Raw genomic sequence first — 21,545 nt, forward strand, 5'->3', positions numbered from 1 at the left:
GGGCCTGGTCTTTTGTTAAGTTTTAGGTCTTTTATGGCGTTAGCAACTTCATCTATAGTTATAGGCTCATCCAAACTGCTTTTTTGATTCTGAGATAATTCAGGTAAGGTTATTTTTGAGAAGAAGGATTCAGCCTCTGTAGGATTAAATTCATTGTTTGTCTTGTATAAAGTTGCGAGATGTGAGTGAAATTTATGGACTATTTTAACTGGATTACAAGTGTAAACATTTTTTGATAATTTCAAACGTATTGGTTTGAAAGATTTGTTAGTTGAATTTAATGCCCGAGCCAAATATGTACCTGGTTTGTTTGTATTCATGTAGAAATTGTGTTTGGAGCGTTTGAGGGATTTATCAACTGACTCAGTGAGAAATAGATCGTATTCCAATCTAGATTTTTCCAGATGAGATTTTGTACTCTGAGATGGATTATCTTGAAATGATATGTAGGCTGCATTAAAATTGAGTTCTAGTTTTTTTGCTAGATTTTTGCGTTCCCGTTTAAATAGTGCCATTTGTCTTTGTATTGTACCACGCAAGACAGGCTTATGAGCTTCCCACAGTGTTATTGGGGAGATGTCTGTTGTATTATTAATTGATATGTATTCCTTTAAAGCTTGTTCAATGGCCATCTGATGTAGTGGGTGTTTGAGCATTATGTCCGGTAAGTACCACGTTGGGTCATGCGCTTTTGGTATGGCTGAGGCTATAGTAGTGTATACTGCATTATGGTCAGACCACGGAATCGGAATTATATCTGATGCAATAATTTCTGGTATCATTCCTATTGTTAGAAAAATATGATCTATTCTGGTGAAGGTTTGATGAGGGTGCGAGAAATAAGTGAATTTCTTTTTCATTGGGTTACTTTCTCTCCATGAATCTACTAGATTGTATTTGGAAAGAAGTTGAGAAAAAGGTAATCTAGAGGTTATTTTGGATGGTGTAAAAGGTGATTTATCTAGAAATGGGAGGAGGACCTGGTTCGAATCCCCACACATTATCACTGTTCCTATTTTGTGTGTATTAATCACTTGTAATATATGTGAGAGGAATGGTGTAGGTTGTTTGTTAGGAGCGTAGTAGGAAATCACCGTGATTGCTGTATCCATTATATAACCCATGAGTATCAGGTATCTACCTTCTGGGTCTTTAATTTCTGATGATAAGGTGAATGGTGTGGATCGGTGAAATGCAATTAGAGTTCCCCTTTGCTTGGTACAGGCAGAAGCCGTGTAAATTTGTTGATAAAAAGGAGAAATATATTTTGGAGTAGAATCTTTGGTGAAGTGTGTTTCTTGGAGGCATACTATGTGAGCCTTCTTGTTATGGAAAGTACGGAAGGCTTTGGTCCTTTTTTGAGGGACATTTATTCCCTGAACATTCAGGGAAAGTATATTCAGTGGTGCCATGGCAATAGATCAAATAGTTTTGACTTACTTTTTGTTATGCAGAGCTGACTGCGCAGATCAACCTGTGTGGACTGAAGAGATGAATAGATAGAAAAGAAACCAGTGAATTCTGGAGTAAAGAGTAAACAAAAAACATATGAGATTAGATGATACATTGTATAAATTATTTTTTGCAAGTAATCACAATTTACCCGTGAAAGAGAATAAATATCTCTCTCAGGGGAATAAGTGCCTTCGTCACACTCCCACATAATATGGTTGGGAGAATGAGGAGGGCTAATGGGGGTACACGGATCTTCCGCTTACAGGAGAGAAGTGCTATGTCAAAAGACATCAAAATGATGTTTCATTAATTGGAGTGCAGAATATAGTTTTTGTTGAAATTATTTATTCCAGGGTGGTTGTTATATGGTTAGTCTTGCCCTAGGCTAAATAATTCAGTTAGAAAGGTACTGTTAATAACTTTGGTATTGATGAAGATAGTTTGAATTATTTTGGGATTTTAACCCTTTTAGAGTAAACAATTCCATATTTTATTCATATGCAACTGTTTAGATATGTTAACTCATAAAATTGAGGTTGTATTGCTTCAGATTAGAATAAACAAAACATAATTCTAGGAACTAGTTAGGTAATAATATATTTGTTTTAAGAAAAGAAAGAAAAAGCTTCCATTACTTCTGGATTATTGAACATATTTGTCCTAAAAAGTAATAAATCTATTGTTATTACCTGATAATATATAACTGAACAAGAATTTCCTTATTTCACTTATATATTCTAAGGCTATATGAATCAGAAGTAATAAGAAATATAACTGGAATGTAACATGATCCCATACAGTGTGTGACTATCAGAATGCAGTTACATTCAGTTATAAATATAGGTTTTTTATAGAGAACCATCTCTTAGTATAATAAATGAAGAGATATCAGGAATTAGGATGTCAGTCCATTGAATCTTCTTGGTCCATGGATGATGTGGCATAACGGCCTCTTTTGTGAGAATGATGATTCCCATTTTGTTCTGAAATTTTCTGGGTGCTGCCTGAAGGTGAAGATGACGCCATTCTTCTGCATGTGGGAGTGTTGCTGCTTGTGGGTTCTGTCAGATTTAATTTTAAAAGGGTTTGTTGTAGTTCATCTGCTGATCTGCTTCTGTAAATTGTACCTTGGTAGTTAAATCTGACTGAAAAGGGGAAGCCCCATTGATACATAATGTTGTGGCGTTGCAGTTCCATTAGTTGGGGTTTCATGGATCGTCTTTTAGTAATAGTAAGTTGGGATAGGTCAGCAAAAATTTGATAATTGTGTCCTTGAAAATTAAGTTCTTTTTTTTCTCTTGCAGCAATTAGTATTTGTTCTTTCGTTCTGTAATAATGAAATTTTGTGATTATATCACGTGGGGGTCCATCTTTCTTTTTGGCTGTGAGGGCTCTGTGTACTCTGTCCAGTTCTAAACGTTCAATAGGGATATCTGGCTTTAGTTCTTGTAATAGAGCAGTAATAGTAGATTGCAGGTCTGTCACAGTTTCAGGTATTCCCCTTATGCGCAAGTTTGAACGTCTGGCTCTATTTTCGTAATCTTCGAGCTTAGTTTGAAGTATTAAATTCTCTTTTTTTAATTGTTCCAATTCTGTTATATTTTCTTGGGTTGTAATTTCAATTTCATCCCTTTTTATTTCTAAGGCTGCGGTGCGGTTTCCCAGCTCTCTTATTTCTTTGGTTAGGCTGTTTGTTATTTGGTCTGAGGTTTGTTTTAAAGCCTTATGAAGCATCTTTTCAAATTGTAATAATATTACTGGGGATACTGAGGAGGCTTGTGGAGACGTTTGTGAGAGGATTTGTTCTGTATCTGACTCAAATGGAGAGTCTTGCTGTGACATTTTCTGTCTGTGAGAGCGCCCTGATGCTGTATCTTGTGAGGTGACTGCAGCTGCTTCAGCTGCAGTGAGTGCCTGTGAGCTCTTTGTGAGGTGATTTTTATTTCTGCCACGGTTTCCTCCCAGTACCATATTTCCTGCCCAAACTTTCACAGTTTGTTCCCTGGGGCAAAAATGTTCAAATGGATACCTTTTGAGCCTGCAGGCTCCGCTTTGTCCTTCTCTTCTCTCCTCAGCGGTGTGGAGCTCTAACAATGCATGTCTGCTCTGCTAGGCTCCGCCTCCTGCCCCCGTTGGTAGTTTATTCCAATCATCAACCACCCTTTCAGCAAAATAATACTTTCTAACATTCATTTTGAACGTTCCTCCAGTTAGCCTGTCCCCGTGTTCTTGATTTTGGTTTCATATTGAAAAGACTGCCTTCTTGAACCTTATTCACCCCCTTGATGTATTTAAAGGTTTCAATCATGTCTCCCCTAAAGGTTTCAATCATGTCTCCCCTTAAAGGTTTCAATCATGTCCTTCATGCAAACATTTATTGGATACATATGAGCATTAAAAAGAATGAGCTTTAGTCATAGCCATAGCTATGACAGATCATTCCCTTCCTACAGAGCTCTGTATTGTTTACCAACACAGGGCTCTGGGCTGTGATTGGACACAGCCAATAAGCAGGTCCCGGCCATGAATCATTGGCCTTGGACTTGCACACAGCTTTCCACTGTGGTGGTGGTGGGGGGGGGGTGCATGCACGCCCCCTAAACCCAGAGGTAGGCAGCAACATACGGGTACGCCGCTTTGCCTACAGCGGATGCCAGTCCTCAGTACATTTGAGGGCGTGCGGTTGGCAAGTGGTTAATACCCAAATGCCGCACATATGTGTCATGGAGATCATGCTCATTGTGCACCCCCAAGACTGTGACCAAGCTGTCATAGACAGCTCTCGATCTCTAGTTATGATTGGCAGCTGGCAAGATGGACATCCGATCTTGTGACAGCCAGTCACAGTGATCAGGAGGTCCCCCTCCGCTTTCCAGACGTAAAGGGATACTGGGGCTAGGCGAGAAGGCGTTCAATTCAGTGTGGGATCGTTTTTAACACATTACAATTCATTTGGGTACAGTGTTACTTGACAGAGTAGTTGCCAGTCAAACTATCACAGCACTGAAACCTTAAAAATGTGATTTACATAAATTTATTTTACATGAGTGTAGCACCCTCTAGTAGTGTAGGTGCCTAGAGTTAAAAAGTTTACAGTTTTTTAAATTTTTGTTAAAGTGATTGTAAAGTCTTGTTTAAAAAAGAAACAAATAACAAACATGTTATACTTCCTTTCTCTGTGCAGTTGGTTTTGCACAGAGCAGCCCGGATCCTCCCTTTCTCAGGTCCCTCGTTGCTGTTCCTGGCCCCTCCCTCCTATTGAGTGCCCCCTTTCTCCCCTGATTGGCTGACTAACTTTGATTGACAGCGGCAGTAGCCAATGGCGCCACTGCTGTGTCTTGGGGGGGGTTTCGCGGACGGCTTAGACACTTAAGGTCATCGCTGGAGAGAGAAGGGGCTCAGGTAAGTAATTGGGGGGGGGTGCTGGGGAGGTTGCTACACACACACACAGGTTTTTTTATCTTAATGCAATAGTGCAGGGATCCTCAAACTATGGTCCTCAAGCTGTTGTGGAACTACACATCCCATGAGGCATTGTAAAACTCTGACATTCACAGACATGACTAGGCATGATGGGAATTGTAGTTCCTAAACAACTGGAGGGCCATAGTTTGAAGACCCCTGCAATAGTGCATTAAGATAAAAAACCTTCTGCCTTTACAACCCATTTAAGGTTAAGTAAATTTAGGCAGGCTTGGCTGGCAGCCAGGCCTGTTTGTTTTGATCTGGGTTGGGAGTGACTCAGGCAGAGCTGCGTGACTCACAGGCAGCATCACTGTGACCTCAGACTTCTTTCCAGAATGTAGTAGAATCTTCTGAAAAGGATGGAGGAGATGAGAGTTGGAGCTGCCTGGGGTGTTCTGAGGAGCCCTGACCAATCCCCAATCCTGATGCAGGTATAGGATACACCCCCTGCCACGCCCCTTTAAAGGAGAATTGTACAAAAACTGAGATTGGTTAAACCCACAAGTGCTTTTTTTACCACTACTATTTCTTTATTTTGGCTTTTGGGATTTACAAATGCAGAAATTTAGAAATTGGATGAAAGGTTTAGCACTGGAAAATGCTTTTTAATAGATAAAAAGTACTTTTTATATACATTTATATAGATCAGACCAAAATGAGAGACAAATAAGGAGGAAAGAGGGACAGAGGGACATTGCTCCAAATCAGGGACAGTCCCTCTAAATCAGGGACAGTTGGAAGCTATGTAAATGCTCAGGGTCAGCCCAGCTGGGGAGGAATTGTTCAGTGTGGAAGCTGGAGATGAAGTGCTAGGCTGTCTTGGCCTGGAGAGAGCTCCCCAGTCTGGGGGGGAGGGGGGGTGACCTTGGGCCTGGGCTCGGGTGCAGACAGGGCCCTCTGAACCGGTGGCATTGGAGCAAGGAGAGGACAGCAGGAAAGCACTGCCAGGCAAAGTCTCCAGGGAGGAACAACTAGTCGCAGCCAGGAGAGCTGGTGAGTGACACACAGTCGGGAAGGACTGGGTAGGTACGCCTGAGAGGACTGATGATTGCAGTCTGGGATGGGTGCAGAGCCAGTGAAGTGGACTGTGGTGGCACAGGCAGTGGAGAGAGGCAGCTGCAGCCAGGAGGGCTGGCAGCCTCTGAAGATGTGGCGCTGGGCTCAGTAGCCACGTGGACAGCTAGCATTGGGACTACCTTCATTTTTGCTACACCATATGGGCTCGCGGTCCCTGCCTGCAAACGGCATTTGCTTTGCCTGCATATCAGTGCTAGTTGGTCCTGGAGAGTGAGATCACGAGTCAAGTAAAGTGCTGGAGAGTGAGATCAAGAGTCGAGTTTGTGCTGGAGGAAGTTGTATATACAGAAGGAAATCAACCCCATTGTGTTTGAAAAACAGCTACGCAAATACCGTCTGACATAAAAAATTGCAACACCCACCATTTTATTCTATTGGGTCTTCCGTGCCAAAAAAAAATATATATAAAAATATTCGGGGGTTCTATGTAGTTTTCTAGCAATAAAAAAGTAGATTTTTACCTGTAGGAGCGAAGTGTCAGAATTGGCCCAGATAATAGGAGAGAGGGAGAAATCCTCTCATTTGTGTATACTGTAGTGTCTATTATGTGACTTTTTGCTGTATCCTTGTGCAGCACCACCCTGGGTTTACTGAAGGCAAGGAGGGACCTCCAGAGGCAGGGGGCCAGCGAGCATTTAACCCAGGGCTGAGTCCATGGCTATAAATGGGCGCCAGTCACTTTTGATATTTTCAAAGCTTTAATGTAGAACTTAGAAGGTAGTAGGAGAGGGGATTAGAGGTCTCTGATACCAGTTGCAGATCACTTACAGACTCCTTGGATCCAGAAAAAGAACAGCTTGACAGTACCAGAACCTTTAAGCTGACCCGGCAACACTGTAAGCACGTTTTAGATGTAGGTGCGTCCTCCAAACGACCAGTCTCTCCTGAGAGACCAGCCTTCATCTTGGCTCTCTCCAGCAAGGGTCTTCCTCTGGATCTTCTCAGCTTGGCTTGGCTTCTTCCACGCTGGGCAAGACAGCCTAAGGACCACCTTACGATTAGTAGGCCCCAGACAGGCTTCTGGGCCTACTTGTAGAGTTCACTCCAGCAGCATGTACTCAGGCCAGGAGGGCCTTAGGTAAGAGAGAGCGAGCACATGGTCCCGCCCGAATAAATATCATTTCCCAGAATGCACCAGCAGCCAAAAACTTCTACTGGGCTGTCTGGAAGAAGAATAAATATTCATAGCTCAATCTAGTTGTACTTCTCATACTGACCTGTGGCACCAGTGACACCTACTGACGACAGTGAGAAATGCACAACCTAGGTGAGATTAGGGAAAAAGACCAGATAAACTGTACAAACTGATTTTTTATTTTACAGAGGGGGCCATACCGCTCTCTTTTGACCCTTCTTTGAATCTAGAAGAATTAAATAAAAAGTACCCCAATGTGGACAATGGTCGGTACTACCCAGACAGCTGCAGAGCCCAGCAACGTGTGGCCATCCTCATTCCACATCGGCACCGGGAGAAACACCTCCTCTACCTACTGGACAACCTCCACCCCTTCCTGCAGAGGCAGCAGCTGGACTACGGCATCTACGTCATTCATCAGGTGAAACCACATTGACTTAAATTTAAAGCTAAAATGTAATCTTATATTTTGCGTTCCTCTTGGTGGTTCTTTCCCTTCTTCAATAAAACCTTTTTCATCTAAACTGTTTTCATTGCATGACTTATTTTAAACCCAGTGATATCATCACATGGACCCTGTGTTTCTCCATGCAATCCAGGCAGATCATGGCTGGTGGGAGGGGCCAGTAAGGTGCTGAACATAGCTTTCTGAAAAGATCTCAGCACCCCACCTCAGTACTCTTCTCAAGAGCCCTCAGTCCTAATGCAAGCAGTGGGCTGAACCTTGGGAAGAGTTGTGCAAATACCAAAATGCCTTGATGGGTGGATGTCAGTCTGGAGGTGTGGGCATTCTTACTCAGGTTGCATTTGCATGTAGACCACGCTAGGGAAAACCCACATGTGATGTTAAAGCGCAATTCCACCCACTTTTAGAACTTTGTCTTAAAGGAAAGATGACCCCTCCACCACTCAATTTTGGCTATTTTTTTATTTTTATTTTTCTAACTCACCTTTTCTGAAGTACTAAGTGTACTTCCGTTCCAGCCAGACCACGGCGCAGGATGGCAAGGCTCCACTCCCGGTTTCCCTTAGTTAGAATGGCTACCTGGACAGGTAAGTGTCCTTATTAAAAGTCAGCAGCTACAGTGTTTGTAACTGTTGACTTTTAAAAAAGAAAGGCTTGTGTCTGGAACTCCGCTTTAACCCCCCCCATAAATGAGAGAACTAATATCCAGTCAACGAAAGGGATGGACCAGATGCAATCAAGCTGGGAAGGAAAGAACTAAATGATGCTGGGCATTTTTCAGGCTGGAAATTAGACAGTCTCTATCTGATGCATGTATATTTGATTCCTTACCTCAGGGGTGATAGGGGAACTCCTGAAAGGCAGGGCCAGGTCTAGCCCGTCTAATATGGGGGTGCAGTAAAAAATGTCAGGGGGGTTGGGGTGGGGGCAGAGGATGGGAAGTCAGCAGGGAAAATGACAGGGGGTCAGCAGGGCAGAGGATAGGATTAGCAGTTTGTAGGCCAGTGTATCGGGGGTTTTCATTTTTAGGACAGCATACAAGAGTCAGCAGAGGATTTCTCAGGAATTGGTAAGGGGCAGGGAACAGGGGTCACTGTGGCAGGAGAGAGGACAGGGGTCACCACTGGCAGGAGAGAGGACAGGGGTCACCACTGGCAGGAGAGAGGACAGGGGTCACCACTGGCAGGAGAGAGGACAGGGGTCACCACTGGCAGGAGAGAGGACAGGGGTCATCACTGGCAGGAGAGAGGACAGGGGTCACCACTGGCAGGAGAGAAGACAGGGGTCACTGTGGCAGGGCAGAGGACAGGGGTCACTGTGGCAGGACAGAGGACAGGGGTCACTGTGGCAGGGCAGAGGACAGGGGTCACTGTGGCAGGACAGAGGACAGGGGTCACTGTGGCAGGGCAGAGGACAGAGGTCACTGTGGCAGGGCAGAGGACAGGGGTCACTGTGGCAGGGGAGAGGACAGGGGTCACTGTGGCAGAAGAGAGGACAGGGGTCACTGTGCAGAAGAGAGGACAGGGGTCACTGTGGCAGGAGAGAGGACAGGGGTCACTGTGGCAGGAGAAAGGACAGGGGTCACCTCTGGCAGGAGAAAGGACAGGGGTCACCTCTGGCAGGAGAAAGGACAGGGGTCACCTCTGGTAGGAAAAAGGACAGGGGTCACCTCTGGCAGGAAAGAGGACAGGGATCACTGCTGGCAGAAGAGAGGACAGGGGTCACCGCTGGCAGGGCAGAGGACAGGGGTCAATATGGCAGGAGAGAGGACAGGGGTCACCGCTGCCAAGAGAGAGGATGGGGTCACCACTGGCAGGAGAGAGGACATGGGTCACTGCTGGCAAGAAAGAGGACAGGGGTAACTGCTGGCAGGAGAGAGGACAGGGGTCACTGCTGGCAGGAGAGAGGACAGGGGTCACTGCTGGCAGGAGAGAGGATGGGGTCACTGCTGGCAGGAGAGAGGATGGGGTCACTGCTGGCAGGAGAGAGGATGGGGTCACCGCTGGCAGGAGAGAGGATGGGGTCACTGCTGGCAGGAGAGAGGTCAGGGGTCACAGCTGGCAGGAGAGAGGACAGGGGTCACTGCTAGCAAGAAAGAGGACAGGGGTCACTGCTGACAAGAAAGAGGACAGGGGTCACTGCTGAGAAGAAAGAGGACAGGGGTCACTGTTGGCAGGAAAGAGGACAGGGGTCACTGTTGGCAGGAAAGAGGACAGGGGTCACTGTTGGCAGGAAAGAGGACAGGGGTCACTGTTGGCAGGAAAGAGGACAGGGGTCACTGCTGGAGGAAGGGAGGACAGGGATCCACTGGCAATAGAGAGGGCAGGGGCAACCGCCAAAAGGAAAAAAGAGGACAGGGGTCACCTCTGGCAGAGCAGGGGTTACCGATGACAAGATAGAAGACAGGGGTCACCACTGGAAGCAGAGAGATCAGGGGTCACCGCTGGAAGAAGAAAGGACAGGGGTCACCGCTGACAGGGCACTCAGCATAGCTCCAATCCCTGCACTGTACATACACAGCCTGAGCACAGGGAGCAAGATCTCCTTCTTGGCCCATCCCAATCCCCACACAACACAGACCTCAAATCTGATTCTCTTTCACACAGCTATGATCTGCACTGTGTGTAGCTGGTGGCTATGTTGCACTTCTGACCTGTGAAATTCCTTGGTCAGAACGGCAGTGCGGCTGTAGTAACCAGCTACACGCAGTGCGGTGCACATGACTGTGTGAAAGAGAATCAGATTTCAGCTCTGTGTTGTGTGGAGAAGAGCCGAGGAGATCTTGCTGCCTGTGCTCAGGCTGTGGGGTTGATTTACTAAAGGCAAATTGACTGTGCACTTTGCAAAGTGCAGTTGCACTCTACAAAAGCAGTTGCTCCAGAGCTTAGTAAATGAGCAGAAGCTCTGCTGACTTCCATCATCCAATCACATGCAAGCAAACATGCTGTTTTTTTTTTATTTTCCTTTGCATGTGATTGGATGTTCTTTGCAAAGTGAAGCTTTACCTCATTTACTAAGCTCTGGAACAATTGCACCTGCAGAGTGCAACTGCACTTTACAAAGTGCACAATCTAGTTGCCTTTAGTAAATCAACCCCTGTGCATATACAGTGCAGAGATGGGAGCCGGCCAGGCACAGCATCAGGTGTGGACAGGGGTTGAGAGTGGGAAGCTTGGGGAGGGGGGGGGGGGCTGACCACCCTAGCTCCTGCTAGATCCAGCCCTAATGTAAGGCACTAACTTGGCAAGTTTAACAGTCGACTAGAATTTACCTAATAAAAAAATAGGAAAAACCTGTTTAAAAGATCCAATAAACCTTAAAAAAAGTCCTTCATCTGATACCAATGATGGGGCACTATTCCCCCCACTGACACCCATGATGGAGCACTATTCTTCCCACTGATACCAATGATGGGGCACTATTCCTCCCACTAATGCCAATGATGGGGCACTTTTGATCCCACTAATACCATCGATGAGGCACTATTCCTCCTACTGATATCAATGATGGGACACTTTACCTCCAACTACTTCCAAAGATGAGGCACTATTCCTTCCCTACTAAACATGTGCACACATTTTGTAATGACATTTTTTTTACTTCACTTGACCACCAATTCTGAGGCATTGCTTACTTCCACTAACGCTGGGGTAAATCAGCCAGAGTTTAGGCAGCCCCTAGCAACCTCTGGAGGAACCCCAAGGATCCACGGCACCCTGGTTGAGAATTATTGCTTTAAAGCAGGAGTCTCCAAACTTTCTAAGCAAAGGGCCAGTTTGCTGTCCTTCAGAATTTAGGGGGACCGGACTAGGGCCAGTGGGAGTAGAAAATGTTGTGGCGTCAAGTGGGAGTAAATAATTCACCATCTTTGGTGTCTTCAGTGGGGGTAAGAGTGGACCATCGATGGTATTAATAGAAGGAATTATGCCCCATCATTGGTATCGGTTGAAGGAATTGTGCCCCTTTGATGGTGGCAGTGGATGGAATGGTGCCCCAAGGGCCTGATAAAGGCAAGCAAAGGGCTGCAGTTTGGAGACCACTGCTTTAAAGTATCCCCTTAATTGCCTGTCTTAGTGATTGAGAAGATGTCCCTTTCATTGTCACCACAGGCCGGTGACGAGAAATTCAACAGAGCCAAGCTACTCAACGTGGGGTACTTAGAAGCACTGAAAGAAGAGAAATGGGACTGTTTTATCTTACACGATGTGGACCTGATACCCGAGAACGATTTCAACACCTACCTGTGCGACACCGAGCCAAAACACCTGGTGGTTGGCCGCAACGTCACCAGATACAAGTAGGAAAGCAATTAGTACAGCCATTTTCTTTGTTTTGGGCAATGTTTTAGTCTGTAAAAAAGTTCTGTGAAATATTTGTTTAATTGTTTTTCATAGGAGAGAAGAAAGACTTTTGCACTAGCTTAGGTCAGTGGTGCGCCCCTTATCTCGGCTGCAAGAAGGCTACTCTACCATTTGCAGTCTGAATTATCAGTCATAATTTATTATAAATGAGCTGGGCTTACATAGAAAAGATTCAGATTGGCTTTCTTATCGTGACCAGATTGATGTCTAGAAGCCCAGGCCAAACAAAAAAATGTATCTTTAGCCAAATTGTTTTCTTTAACATTTTGGATAGAGTGGAGGAGGATTAGAACTCCTCTGCAGCCATGACCCTGGTACTATTTTTTTTCAGCCTGGCGATCAGCTGTCAGGTAAAAGTGATCCAGGTGGTTTTATAGCCACTCAATTACTTTTACAGTGCTGGAAAGGCCTCTCCTGCTGCCACCAGCAGTGGTTTCCTGGGTTCTCCCGTTTCCTCCAGTGAACCTTGGTCTGTAGAAAATGATCAGGAAGGCTCCTGCATAGGAGATGGAGGAACTTCCATTCCCCTATCCCCTCTGTGACGAATCCTGGTTTCACAGCTGTCATTCCCTGGCTGTTACAATTTTGTTTCGGTACAGCGTCGCACGACCACACAATTGTCAGTTAAAGTACCGCAGTGCCATATCGCAAAAAATGGCCCGGTCATTAAGGGGGCGGTTGTGGTTAAAGCATGTTATACAGCACAGTGCTTGTGCTGTGAAATTTGGCCCCTTCTATCAACTAAAAAAACTGGCTGATCCTGCCAGTTTCTGCTCCCCCCCCCTGTAAACTGACCATGGTGTATCATGGCTGCTGAGCCCTGACACTGTGGTCACATTACGTGCCTCCATAATCTGCAGCTCTCCTGTCTCTCCTCTATCCTCCTGCTGGTCTGCTCCTGTGTCAGTGCCCGTCCCCTCCCCTCCTGCTGCAAAAGTTACTTTAAGACCCCTTTCACACTGGGGCGGTTTGCAGGTGTTATTGCGCTAAAAATACCGCCTGCAAACCGCCCCAAAACAGCCTCCGCGATGCGCTGGCAGGAGAAGAAAAAATCTCCTGCAAGCTGCATCTATGGAGCGGTGTATTCACCGCTCCTAAACCGCTCCTGCCCATTGAAATCAATGGGACAGCGCGGCTATACCGCGGCGATGCCGCGGCAATACTGCGGCTATAGCCTCGCTATACGAGTGGTTTTAACCCTTATTCGGCCGCCAGCGGGGGGTTAAAACCGCACCGCTAGCGGCCGAATACTGCGGTAAAACAGCGCTATTTTTAGCTATTTTTTTTACCGCCGACGCCCCCTACCGCCCCAGTGTGAAAGCAGCCTAAATATTTTATACCATTCTCGCTGTTTAATAATCCTTTGTGCCCCTGTGTCTGTGTTTTATAAAAATAAGCCATTCTTTACCTCATCTCAGAGTGCAGCTTGGCGCTCACATGACCCGCCGCCTCTCTCCTCTTCTCCTCCCCACCTCCCGACTGACGTCAGCAGGGGTTTCTCGGCCCCGCCCACTGCAGCTGTCAGATGGGGAGAGGAGAGAGGCGGCAGGTCACGTGAGTGCCGAGCAGCGCTCTGAGATGAGGTAAAGAATGGCTTTTTTTTTTTTTTTATACAAAAACAGACCCAGGGGAACAAAGGATTTATTAAACAGAGAGAATGGTATAAAGTGGCTTAACAACCACTTTAGGGACCGCCCTATAGCAGATTTACCACCCTGTGCAGAATCACATACATATATATGTGATTCTGCACTTCCGGTTGGGGGCACGTGCACGCATGCTGTGATTAGTCACAGCAGAAGCTGATCAGCGGGTGCCAGCCAATGTCATCCGCTGATCACGAGGTGAGAGGCTGGATGGAGCTCTGCATATGTAAACATTGCAGAGCACCGTCCTGACAGCGGGGATGTGATGGATTTTGTTTCAAAGCAGGGAATAAAATCCGGCACAATCTTGTGGTACAAAGTGAATATCAATCTGTGCAATCTCATGAAATAAAGTAGTGTAAAAAAAAAAAATTAATAATAGCTGCTATCACTAACAAGTGTTCTCACTTCACTTAAAAGGTGCAAATAATCAATAAACAGTGCTGCACTATAAATCAAAAATGAATAATTAATGGTACAAGTGTAACTTAGAAATGGTAATCAATAAACATACGGTATATTGCTGAAAGTTCATGTATAAAGTTCATTTATTAAATCTGTGACATTATTAATTGTTTTTGATTTATAGAGCAGCACTGTTTATTGATTATTTGAATCTTGTGGTATAGTACTCATGTGGGCCATACATGTGTGAATTCAGAGCGACTTAATCGAAAATCGAAAATTTGGTGTGTTTTGTAATCCGATGGTGACACCATTGATTTCGAAATGCCACCAACCAAGCCTTCAATTTCACCTCATGTTGTTGCGAAAAAGAAAATTTGTGTCGGGGAATCTTCTTCTTTTCTTTCCAGGTCACAACTCATGCGCATTTTTTTTTTTTTTATATTTCTCGCACGATTCTCCCATCGTTGATTAGAAATGCGTTTGTTTTTCAAAAAATTTCATCATGCCCGATCACTCACATTCGATGGCCGCACCAAAATCGGCCATTGCCGCGGCCACACTAACGGTCGAAAATCAAATGTGCGTTTTTTTTTCCAAACGAAAAATCGTTCGGAATTCAACATGTGTATAGCCGGCATTAGGGGCCGATTGACTAAAACTGGAGAGTACAACATCTGGTGCAGCTGTGCATGGTAGCCAATCAGCTTCTAACGTCAGATTCTTCAATTAAACTTTGACAATAAAAACTGGAAGCTGATTATTTCTATGCAGAGCTGCACCAGATTTTGCGGTCTCCAGTTTTAGTAGACATGTGCAATTTGTTTCGTTCGGAATTCGTTTTTTAACGAATTTCGACAAATTCGTTAATTCGGAAATATCCGAATGAATGAAAACCCGTTTAACGAATTTTTCCAAATATTCAGAATTTGAATATTCGAAAATTTGTACATTCGTACATTCGTAAATTGGTAAATTCGAAAATGCGTACATTTCCACATTCGTACATTCGTACATTCGTAAATTAGTGAATTTGTAAATTAGTATGGAACATAATGACTTAATAATAATAAATAACAATAATAATAATAAAAACTTTTTATTTATTATTAATTTGTTCCGTTCCATTTGTTTAGATGCAGCATTCGTTATTTCGGATAATTCGTAACTTCGGATAAAATCGTATTTGTTACGTTCACTGACAGCCAAATTTGAAAGGAAATTACAATACCTATAATTTAATAGTTAGTTACTATTTCAGATTTTTGAATTTTCAGGTTTTTGGATTTTCAAATTTCGAATTTACAAATTTCCGAATTTTCTAATTTGCAAATGTACGAATTTACGAATATACAAATGTTCTAATTTACGAATGTATGAATTTACGAATGTGCGAATTTCCAAATGTATGAATTTACGAATGTGCGAATGTATGAATTGCGATCATAACGAATGACCCAAAAAACGAAAAAAAAAAATAAACGACTGAAACGATAACGAACACATTTTTTTGGCAGTGCACATGTCTAAGTTTTAGTAAATCAACCCCAATGCAGCTATAAAACAGCATGCAAACACCCATTACAAAGAACCTCAAAAAATAACTACATAAACCCCAATTAGTGTTATGCTTACAAATAAAAATAATACAGGTCAAAAGTGCTTTCTGACAATACGAGGTGTGTCTATAAAGTTCGGTGAATGGTGTAAAAAAACAAACAAAACAGAAGATACAAACAAATTACCTTTATTATCCTTTAACATAAATCGCCATCCTTCACAACACACTTTTGGCAATGTTCATAAAGCTTCTGGAAATTAGACATGTGCGGTTCTTCTCATTCCGATTTGAAATTTGAACACATTTTTGGTTATTCTGAAATCCAGATGTATCCGAATGACAAAAGTAATGAATTTAAACAAATCCGAAATAACGAAACACATTTTCGCACGAAATTCGAATTCAAATAGTTTTCAAATCTAATTTGAATTTTTTTTAGAATTCGAATTTCCGAAGAGAATAAAATAGAATAGAAAAGAAGATAAAAGAATAGAATATAGTAGAGTAAAACAGAACAGAATACAAAATAAAAGAACAGAATATAAAAATTAAAAAAAACAGAAAAGAGGAGAGTAAAACAGAACAAAATACAATAGTAAAATAAAAGAACATAATAGAATAGAAATGAGATATAATATAACCATCTTCTGAAATTTGAATTTCAATTGAATAGAAACAAAAAAAAACACAATAGAATAGAAAGAATATAACCATTTCCCAAAATAGATAGATAAATAGAATAACAACGAAAAAAATAGAAAAGAATAGATTAGAATAGAACAGAAAATAAAATAATAAACAAGACTAGAATAAAAAAGAATAGATTAGAAAAAACCAATAGAATAGAAAGAATATAACCATCTTCCGAAAGGAATATGTAAACAAGGCAGATTGTTGTTCTGTCAAAAGGGAAGGTATTGATCCTATGTTTCTGCAAAGCAAAAAATATTGGGTTGTTTACGGGCCAATCAAGCACATTGAGACTATGATCATTAAACCAGGTATTGGTACTTTTGGCAGTGTGGGCAGGTGCCAAGTCCTGCTGGAAAATGAAATTAGCATCTCCATAAAGCTGGTCAGCAGAGGGAAGCATGAAGTGCTCTAGAATAGTGGTCTTCAACCCTGTCCTCAGGGCCCACTAACAGGCCAGGTTTTATGTATTACCTTGGGGGAGATGCAGACTAGAATACTGCAATCACTGAGCAGCAAATGAGATCACCTGCGATGTATTTCAGTTATCTTGCAAACCTGGCCTGTTAGTGGGTCCTGAGGACAGGGTTAATGACCACTGCTCTAGAATTTCCTGGTAGAGGGCTTTGCTGACTTTGGACTTGATAAAACACAGTGGACCAACACCAGCAGATAACATGGCTCCCAAAATCATCACTGACTGTGAAAACTTCACACTGGACCTCATGTAACTTGGATTCTGTGCCTCTCCACTCTTCCTCCAGACTCTGGGACCTTGATTTCCAAATGAAATGCAACATTTTCCACAATCAGTGATGATTTGGGGAGTCGTGTCGTCTGCTGGTGTTGGTCCACTGTGTTAACCCCTTCCCAGCCAGTGTGATTAGTAGAGTGCATATTTTTTTTAGCACTGATCACTGAATTAGTGTCACTGGTCCCCAAAAAAAGTGTCAGTTAGTGTCATATTTGTCCACCGCAATATCGCAGTCCCGCTATAAGTTGCTGATTGCCACCATTACTAGTAAAATAAATACATAAAAATATCCCATAGATTGTAGAAGCTATAACTTGTGCGCAAACCAATCAATATACGCTTACTGGGATTTTTTTTTTACCAAAAATTTGTAGCAGAATACATATTGGCCTAAATTTTTGAAAAAAATTGATTTTTTCTTTTTTCTTATTGGATATGTTTTATAGCAGAAAGCAAAAAACATTGTGTTTTTTTTCTCAAAATTGTCAGTCTTTTTTTGTTTATAGCGCAGAAAAAAAAAAAAACACAGAGGTGATCAAATACCACCAAAAGAAAGCTGTATTTGTGGGGGAAAAAAAGGACAACAATTTTATTTGAGTACAACGTCGCACGACCGGGCAACTGTCAGTTTAAGTAGCGCAGTGCGGTATCACAAAAAAATGGCCTGGTCATGAAGAGGGGCAAATCTTCCACAGGTCAAGTGGTTAAGGTAAAAACACCCCACTACGTGTCGTCCATAGAGAGAGCCGTGCTTCAGCCATGACTCCTGCGCACATGCGCGGTAGAGATGTCATAGCAGCTTGGCCAGACAAATGGCGGCTGCCCGTGAACCCGGAAGGAAGACCAGGTAAAGATGGAGACCCGGTCCGCGGTGACAGTGCACCCCCGAAAGGCTTTGTTTTCAGGTAAGTCTTTCATAATGTGCTAGTATGCGATGCATACTAGCACATTATGACATTCATTTGCAGAATTATTTTTATTTTTTTGCGGTTCACTACTGCTTTAAGGAGTGTGCATGCACAGGTGTCACCTTAACATCCAGCTTGCTGATGAGGCACCCGGAGGAGGGAGAAGCAGACAGCAGCAGAAAGAGACTGCCAAACAGCAGGTAAGTATAACATCTTTTTTTACTTTAACAAAAAAAAAAGCCTTTAATATCACTTTAAATAAAATAAGATCTCAAAGAGTTATTAGTACTAGATTCTTCCAGTAAATCTTTCAATTCACCCCCCACCCCCCCTCACCCCCCAAAAAAAAAGAAGGTACTCCAAATAATTATAATACCCCTTAAAATATTTTATTTTATTCTTTTTTTACCAGTGCACTCACATCTAATTAAGCTTTTTAATCTTTTTTTTTTTTTTTTTACAACGATATACTAAATATATCATCTAAATATTTTACATAAAATTACAGTGCTACGGATTAAGAAAGAAAGGTAATTTTTAATAACATTCAATTACAATATGGCTTGTGTAGCAATTGTATATGCTACATTATTTTTATACAATTTTTTTAAATTGCTATTGTTGTTTCCATGAAAGTAGAGTTACTCTATAAGACTCATATGGACATAATTAAATGTGTGTGCATTGGTTAAAAAAAAAAATATATATATATATATATATATATATATATACAGTATCTCACAAAAGTAAGTTCACATTTTTGTAAATATTTTATCCTATCTTTTCATGTGACAACACTGAATAAATGACACTTTTCTACAATGTAAAGTAGTGAGTGTACAGCTTGTATAACAGTGTAAATTTGCTGTCCCCTTAAAATAACTCAACACACAGCCATTAATGTCTAAACTGCTGGCAACAAAAGTGAGTACACCCCTATGTCAAGAATTGGGCCCAATTAGCCATTTTCCCTCCCCAGTGTCATGTGACTCGTTAGTGTTACAAGGTCTCAGGTGTGAATGTGGAGCAGGTGTGTTAAATTTGGTGTTATCGCTCTCACTCTCTCATACTGGTCACTAGAAGTTCAACATGGCACCTCATGGCAAAGAACTCTCTGAGGATCTGAAAAAAAAGAATTGTTGCTCTACATAAAGATGGCCTAGGATATAAGAAGATTGCCAAGACCGTGAAACTGAGCTGCAGCATGGTGGCCAAGACCATAAAGCGGTTTAACAGGACAGGTTCCATTCAGAACAGGCCTCGCCATGGTTGACCAAACAAGTTGAATGCACGTACTCAGCGTCATATCCAGAGGTTGTCTTTGGGAAATAGACGTATGAGTGCTGCCAGCATTGCTGCAGAGGTTGAAGGGGTGGGGGGTCAGCCTGTCAGTGCTCAGACCATACGCCGCACACTGCATCAAATTGGTCTGCATGGATGTCATCCCAGAAGGAAGCCTCTTCTAAAGATGATGCACAAGAAAGACCACAAACAGTTTGCTGCTGACAAGCAGACTAAGGACATGGATTACGGGAACCATGTCCTGTGGTCTGATCAGACCAAGATAAATGTAATAGGTTCAGATGGTGTCAAGCGTGTGTGGCGGCAACCAGGTGAGGAGTACAAAGACAAGTGTGTCTTGCCTACAGTCAAGCATGGTGGTGGGAGTGTCATGGTCTGGGGCTGCATGAGTGCTTCCGACACTGGGGAGCTACAGTTCATTGAGGGAACCATGAATGCCAACATGTACTGTGACATACTGAAGCAGAACATGATCCCCTCCCTTCGGAGACTGGGCCGCAGGGTAGTATTCCAACATAACGACCCCAAACACACCTCCAAGACGACCACTGCCTTGCTAAAGAAGCTGAGGGTAAAGTTGATGGACCGGCCAAGTATGTCTCCAGACCTAAACCCTATTGAGCATCTGTGAGGCATCCTCAAATAGAAGGTGGAGGAGCGCAAGATCTCTAACATCCACCAGCTCTGTGATGTCATCATGGAGGAGTGGAAGAGAACTCCAGTGGCAACCTGTGAAGCTCTGGTGAAATCCATGCCCAAGAGGGTTAAGGCAGTGCTGGAAAATAATGGTGGCCACACAAAATATTGACACTTTGAGCCTAATTTGGACATTTTCACTTAAGGGTGTACTCACTTTTGTTTCCAGCGGTTTAGACATTAATGGCTGTGTGTTGAGTTATTTTGAGGGGACAGCAAATTTACACTGTTATACAAGCTGTACACTCACTACTTTACATTGTAGACAAAGTGTCATTTCTTCAGTGTTGTCACATGAAAAGATAGAATAAAATAGTTACAAAAATGTGATGGGTGTACTCACTTTTGTGAGATACTGTATATATACACTTTTCTTAAACATATGGGATCAATTAATTAATCACTCAATACCAAAGAGGCCAACTAGCACATAAGTAAAAGCATGTAGACATATGTAGAATCATGGCTCGATATGCACTAGAGAAGAACTAACACATACAGTGGGGCAAAAAAGTATTTAGTTAGCCACCAATTGTACAAGTTCTCCCATTTAAAAAGATGAGAGAGGCCTGTAATTGTCATCATAGGTATACCTCAACTATGAGAGACAAAATGTGGAAACAAATCCAGACAATCACATTATCTGATTTTTGAAAGAATTTATTTGCAAATTATGGTGGAAAATAAGTATTTGGTCTCCTACAAACAAGCAAGATTTCTGCCTCTCACAGACCTGTATCTTCTTCTTTAAGAGGCTCCTCTGTCCTCCACTCATTACCTGTATTAATGGCACCTGTTTGAACTTGTTATCAGTATAAAAGACACCTGTCCACAACCTCAAACAGTCACACTCCAAACTCCACTATGGTGAAGACCAAAGAGCTGTCGAAGGACACCAGAAACAAAATTGTAGACCTGCACCAGGCTGGGAAGACTGAATCTGCAATAGGCAAGCAGCTTGGTGTGAAGAAATCAGCTGTGGGAGCAATAATTAGAAAATGGAAGACATACAAGACTACTGATAATCTCCCTCGATCTGGGGCTCCACACAAGATCTCACCCAGTGGGGTCAAAATGATCACAAGAACAGTGAGCAAAAATCCCAGAACCACACGGGGGACCTAGTGAATGACCTGCAGAGAGCTGGGACCAACGTAACAAAGGCTACCATCAGTAACACACTACACCGCCAGGGACTCAGATCCTGCAGTGTCAGACGTGTCCCCCTGCTTAAGCCAGTACATGTCCGGGCCCGTGTGAGGTTTGCTAGAGAGCATTTGGATGATCCAGAAGAGGAATGGGAGAATGTCATATGGTCAGATGAAACCAAAGTAGAATTGTTTGGTAGAAACACAACTCATCGTGTTTGGAGGAGAGAGAATGCTGAGTTGCAACCAAAGAACACCATACCTACTGTGAAGCATGGGGGTGGCAACACCATGCTTTTGGTCTGTTTTTCTGCAAAGGGAACAGGACGACTGATCCGTGTACATGAAAGAATGAATGGGGCCATGTATTGTGAGATTTTGAGTGCAAACCTCCTCCCATCAGCAAGGGCATTGAAGATGGAACGTGGTGCTGGGTCTTTCAGCATGACAATGATCCCAAACACACCGCTCGGGCA

General features: G+C 43.0%; 2 protein-coding genes across 2 annotated transcripts in view; both read left to right on the forward strand.

Moving 5' to 3' along the window:
- Positions 1–21,545, forward strand: part of LOC141129377 (beta-1,4-galactosyltransferase 4-like) — a gene marked incomplete in the record, with an annotated part of 270,467 nt that overhangs the window by 40,337 nt on the left and 208,585 nt on the right.
- LOC141129378 (beta-1,4-galactosyltransferase 4-like) overlaps positions 1–21,545 on the forward strand; it is a 60,360-nt gene that overhangs the window by 4,552 nt on the left and 34,263 nt on the right. The window contains exons 2-3 of the mRNA XM_073617386.1: positions 7,321–7,553; positions 11,708–11,895. Of these exons, the coding sequence (XP_073473487.1) occupies positions 7,321–7,553; positions 11,708–11,895 (421 nt within the window). The remainder of the gene's footprint in view (positions 1–7,320; positions 7,554–11,707; positions 11,896–21,545) is intronic.

This window comes from Aquarana catesbeiana, linkage group LG02 (assembly GCF_042186555.1).
Source record: "Aquarana catesbeiana isolate 2022-GZ linkage group LG02, ASM4218655v1, whole genome shotgun sequence".
NCBI lineage: Eukaryota > Metazoa > Chordata > Amphibia > Anura > Ranidae > Aquarana > Aquarana catesbeiana.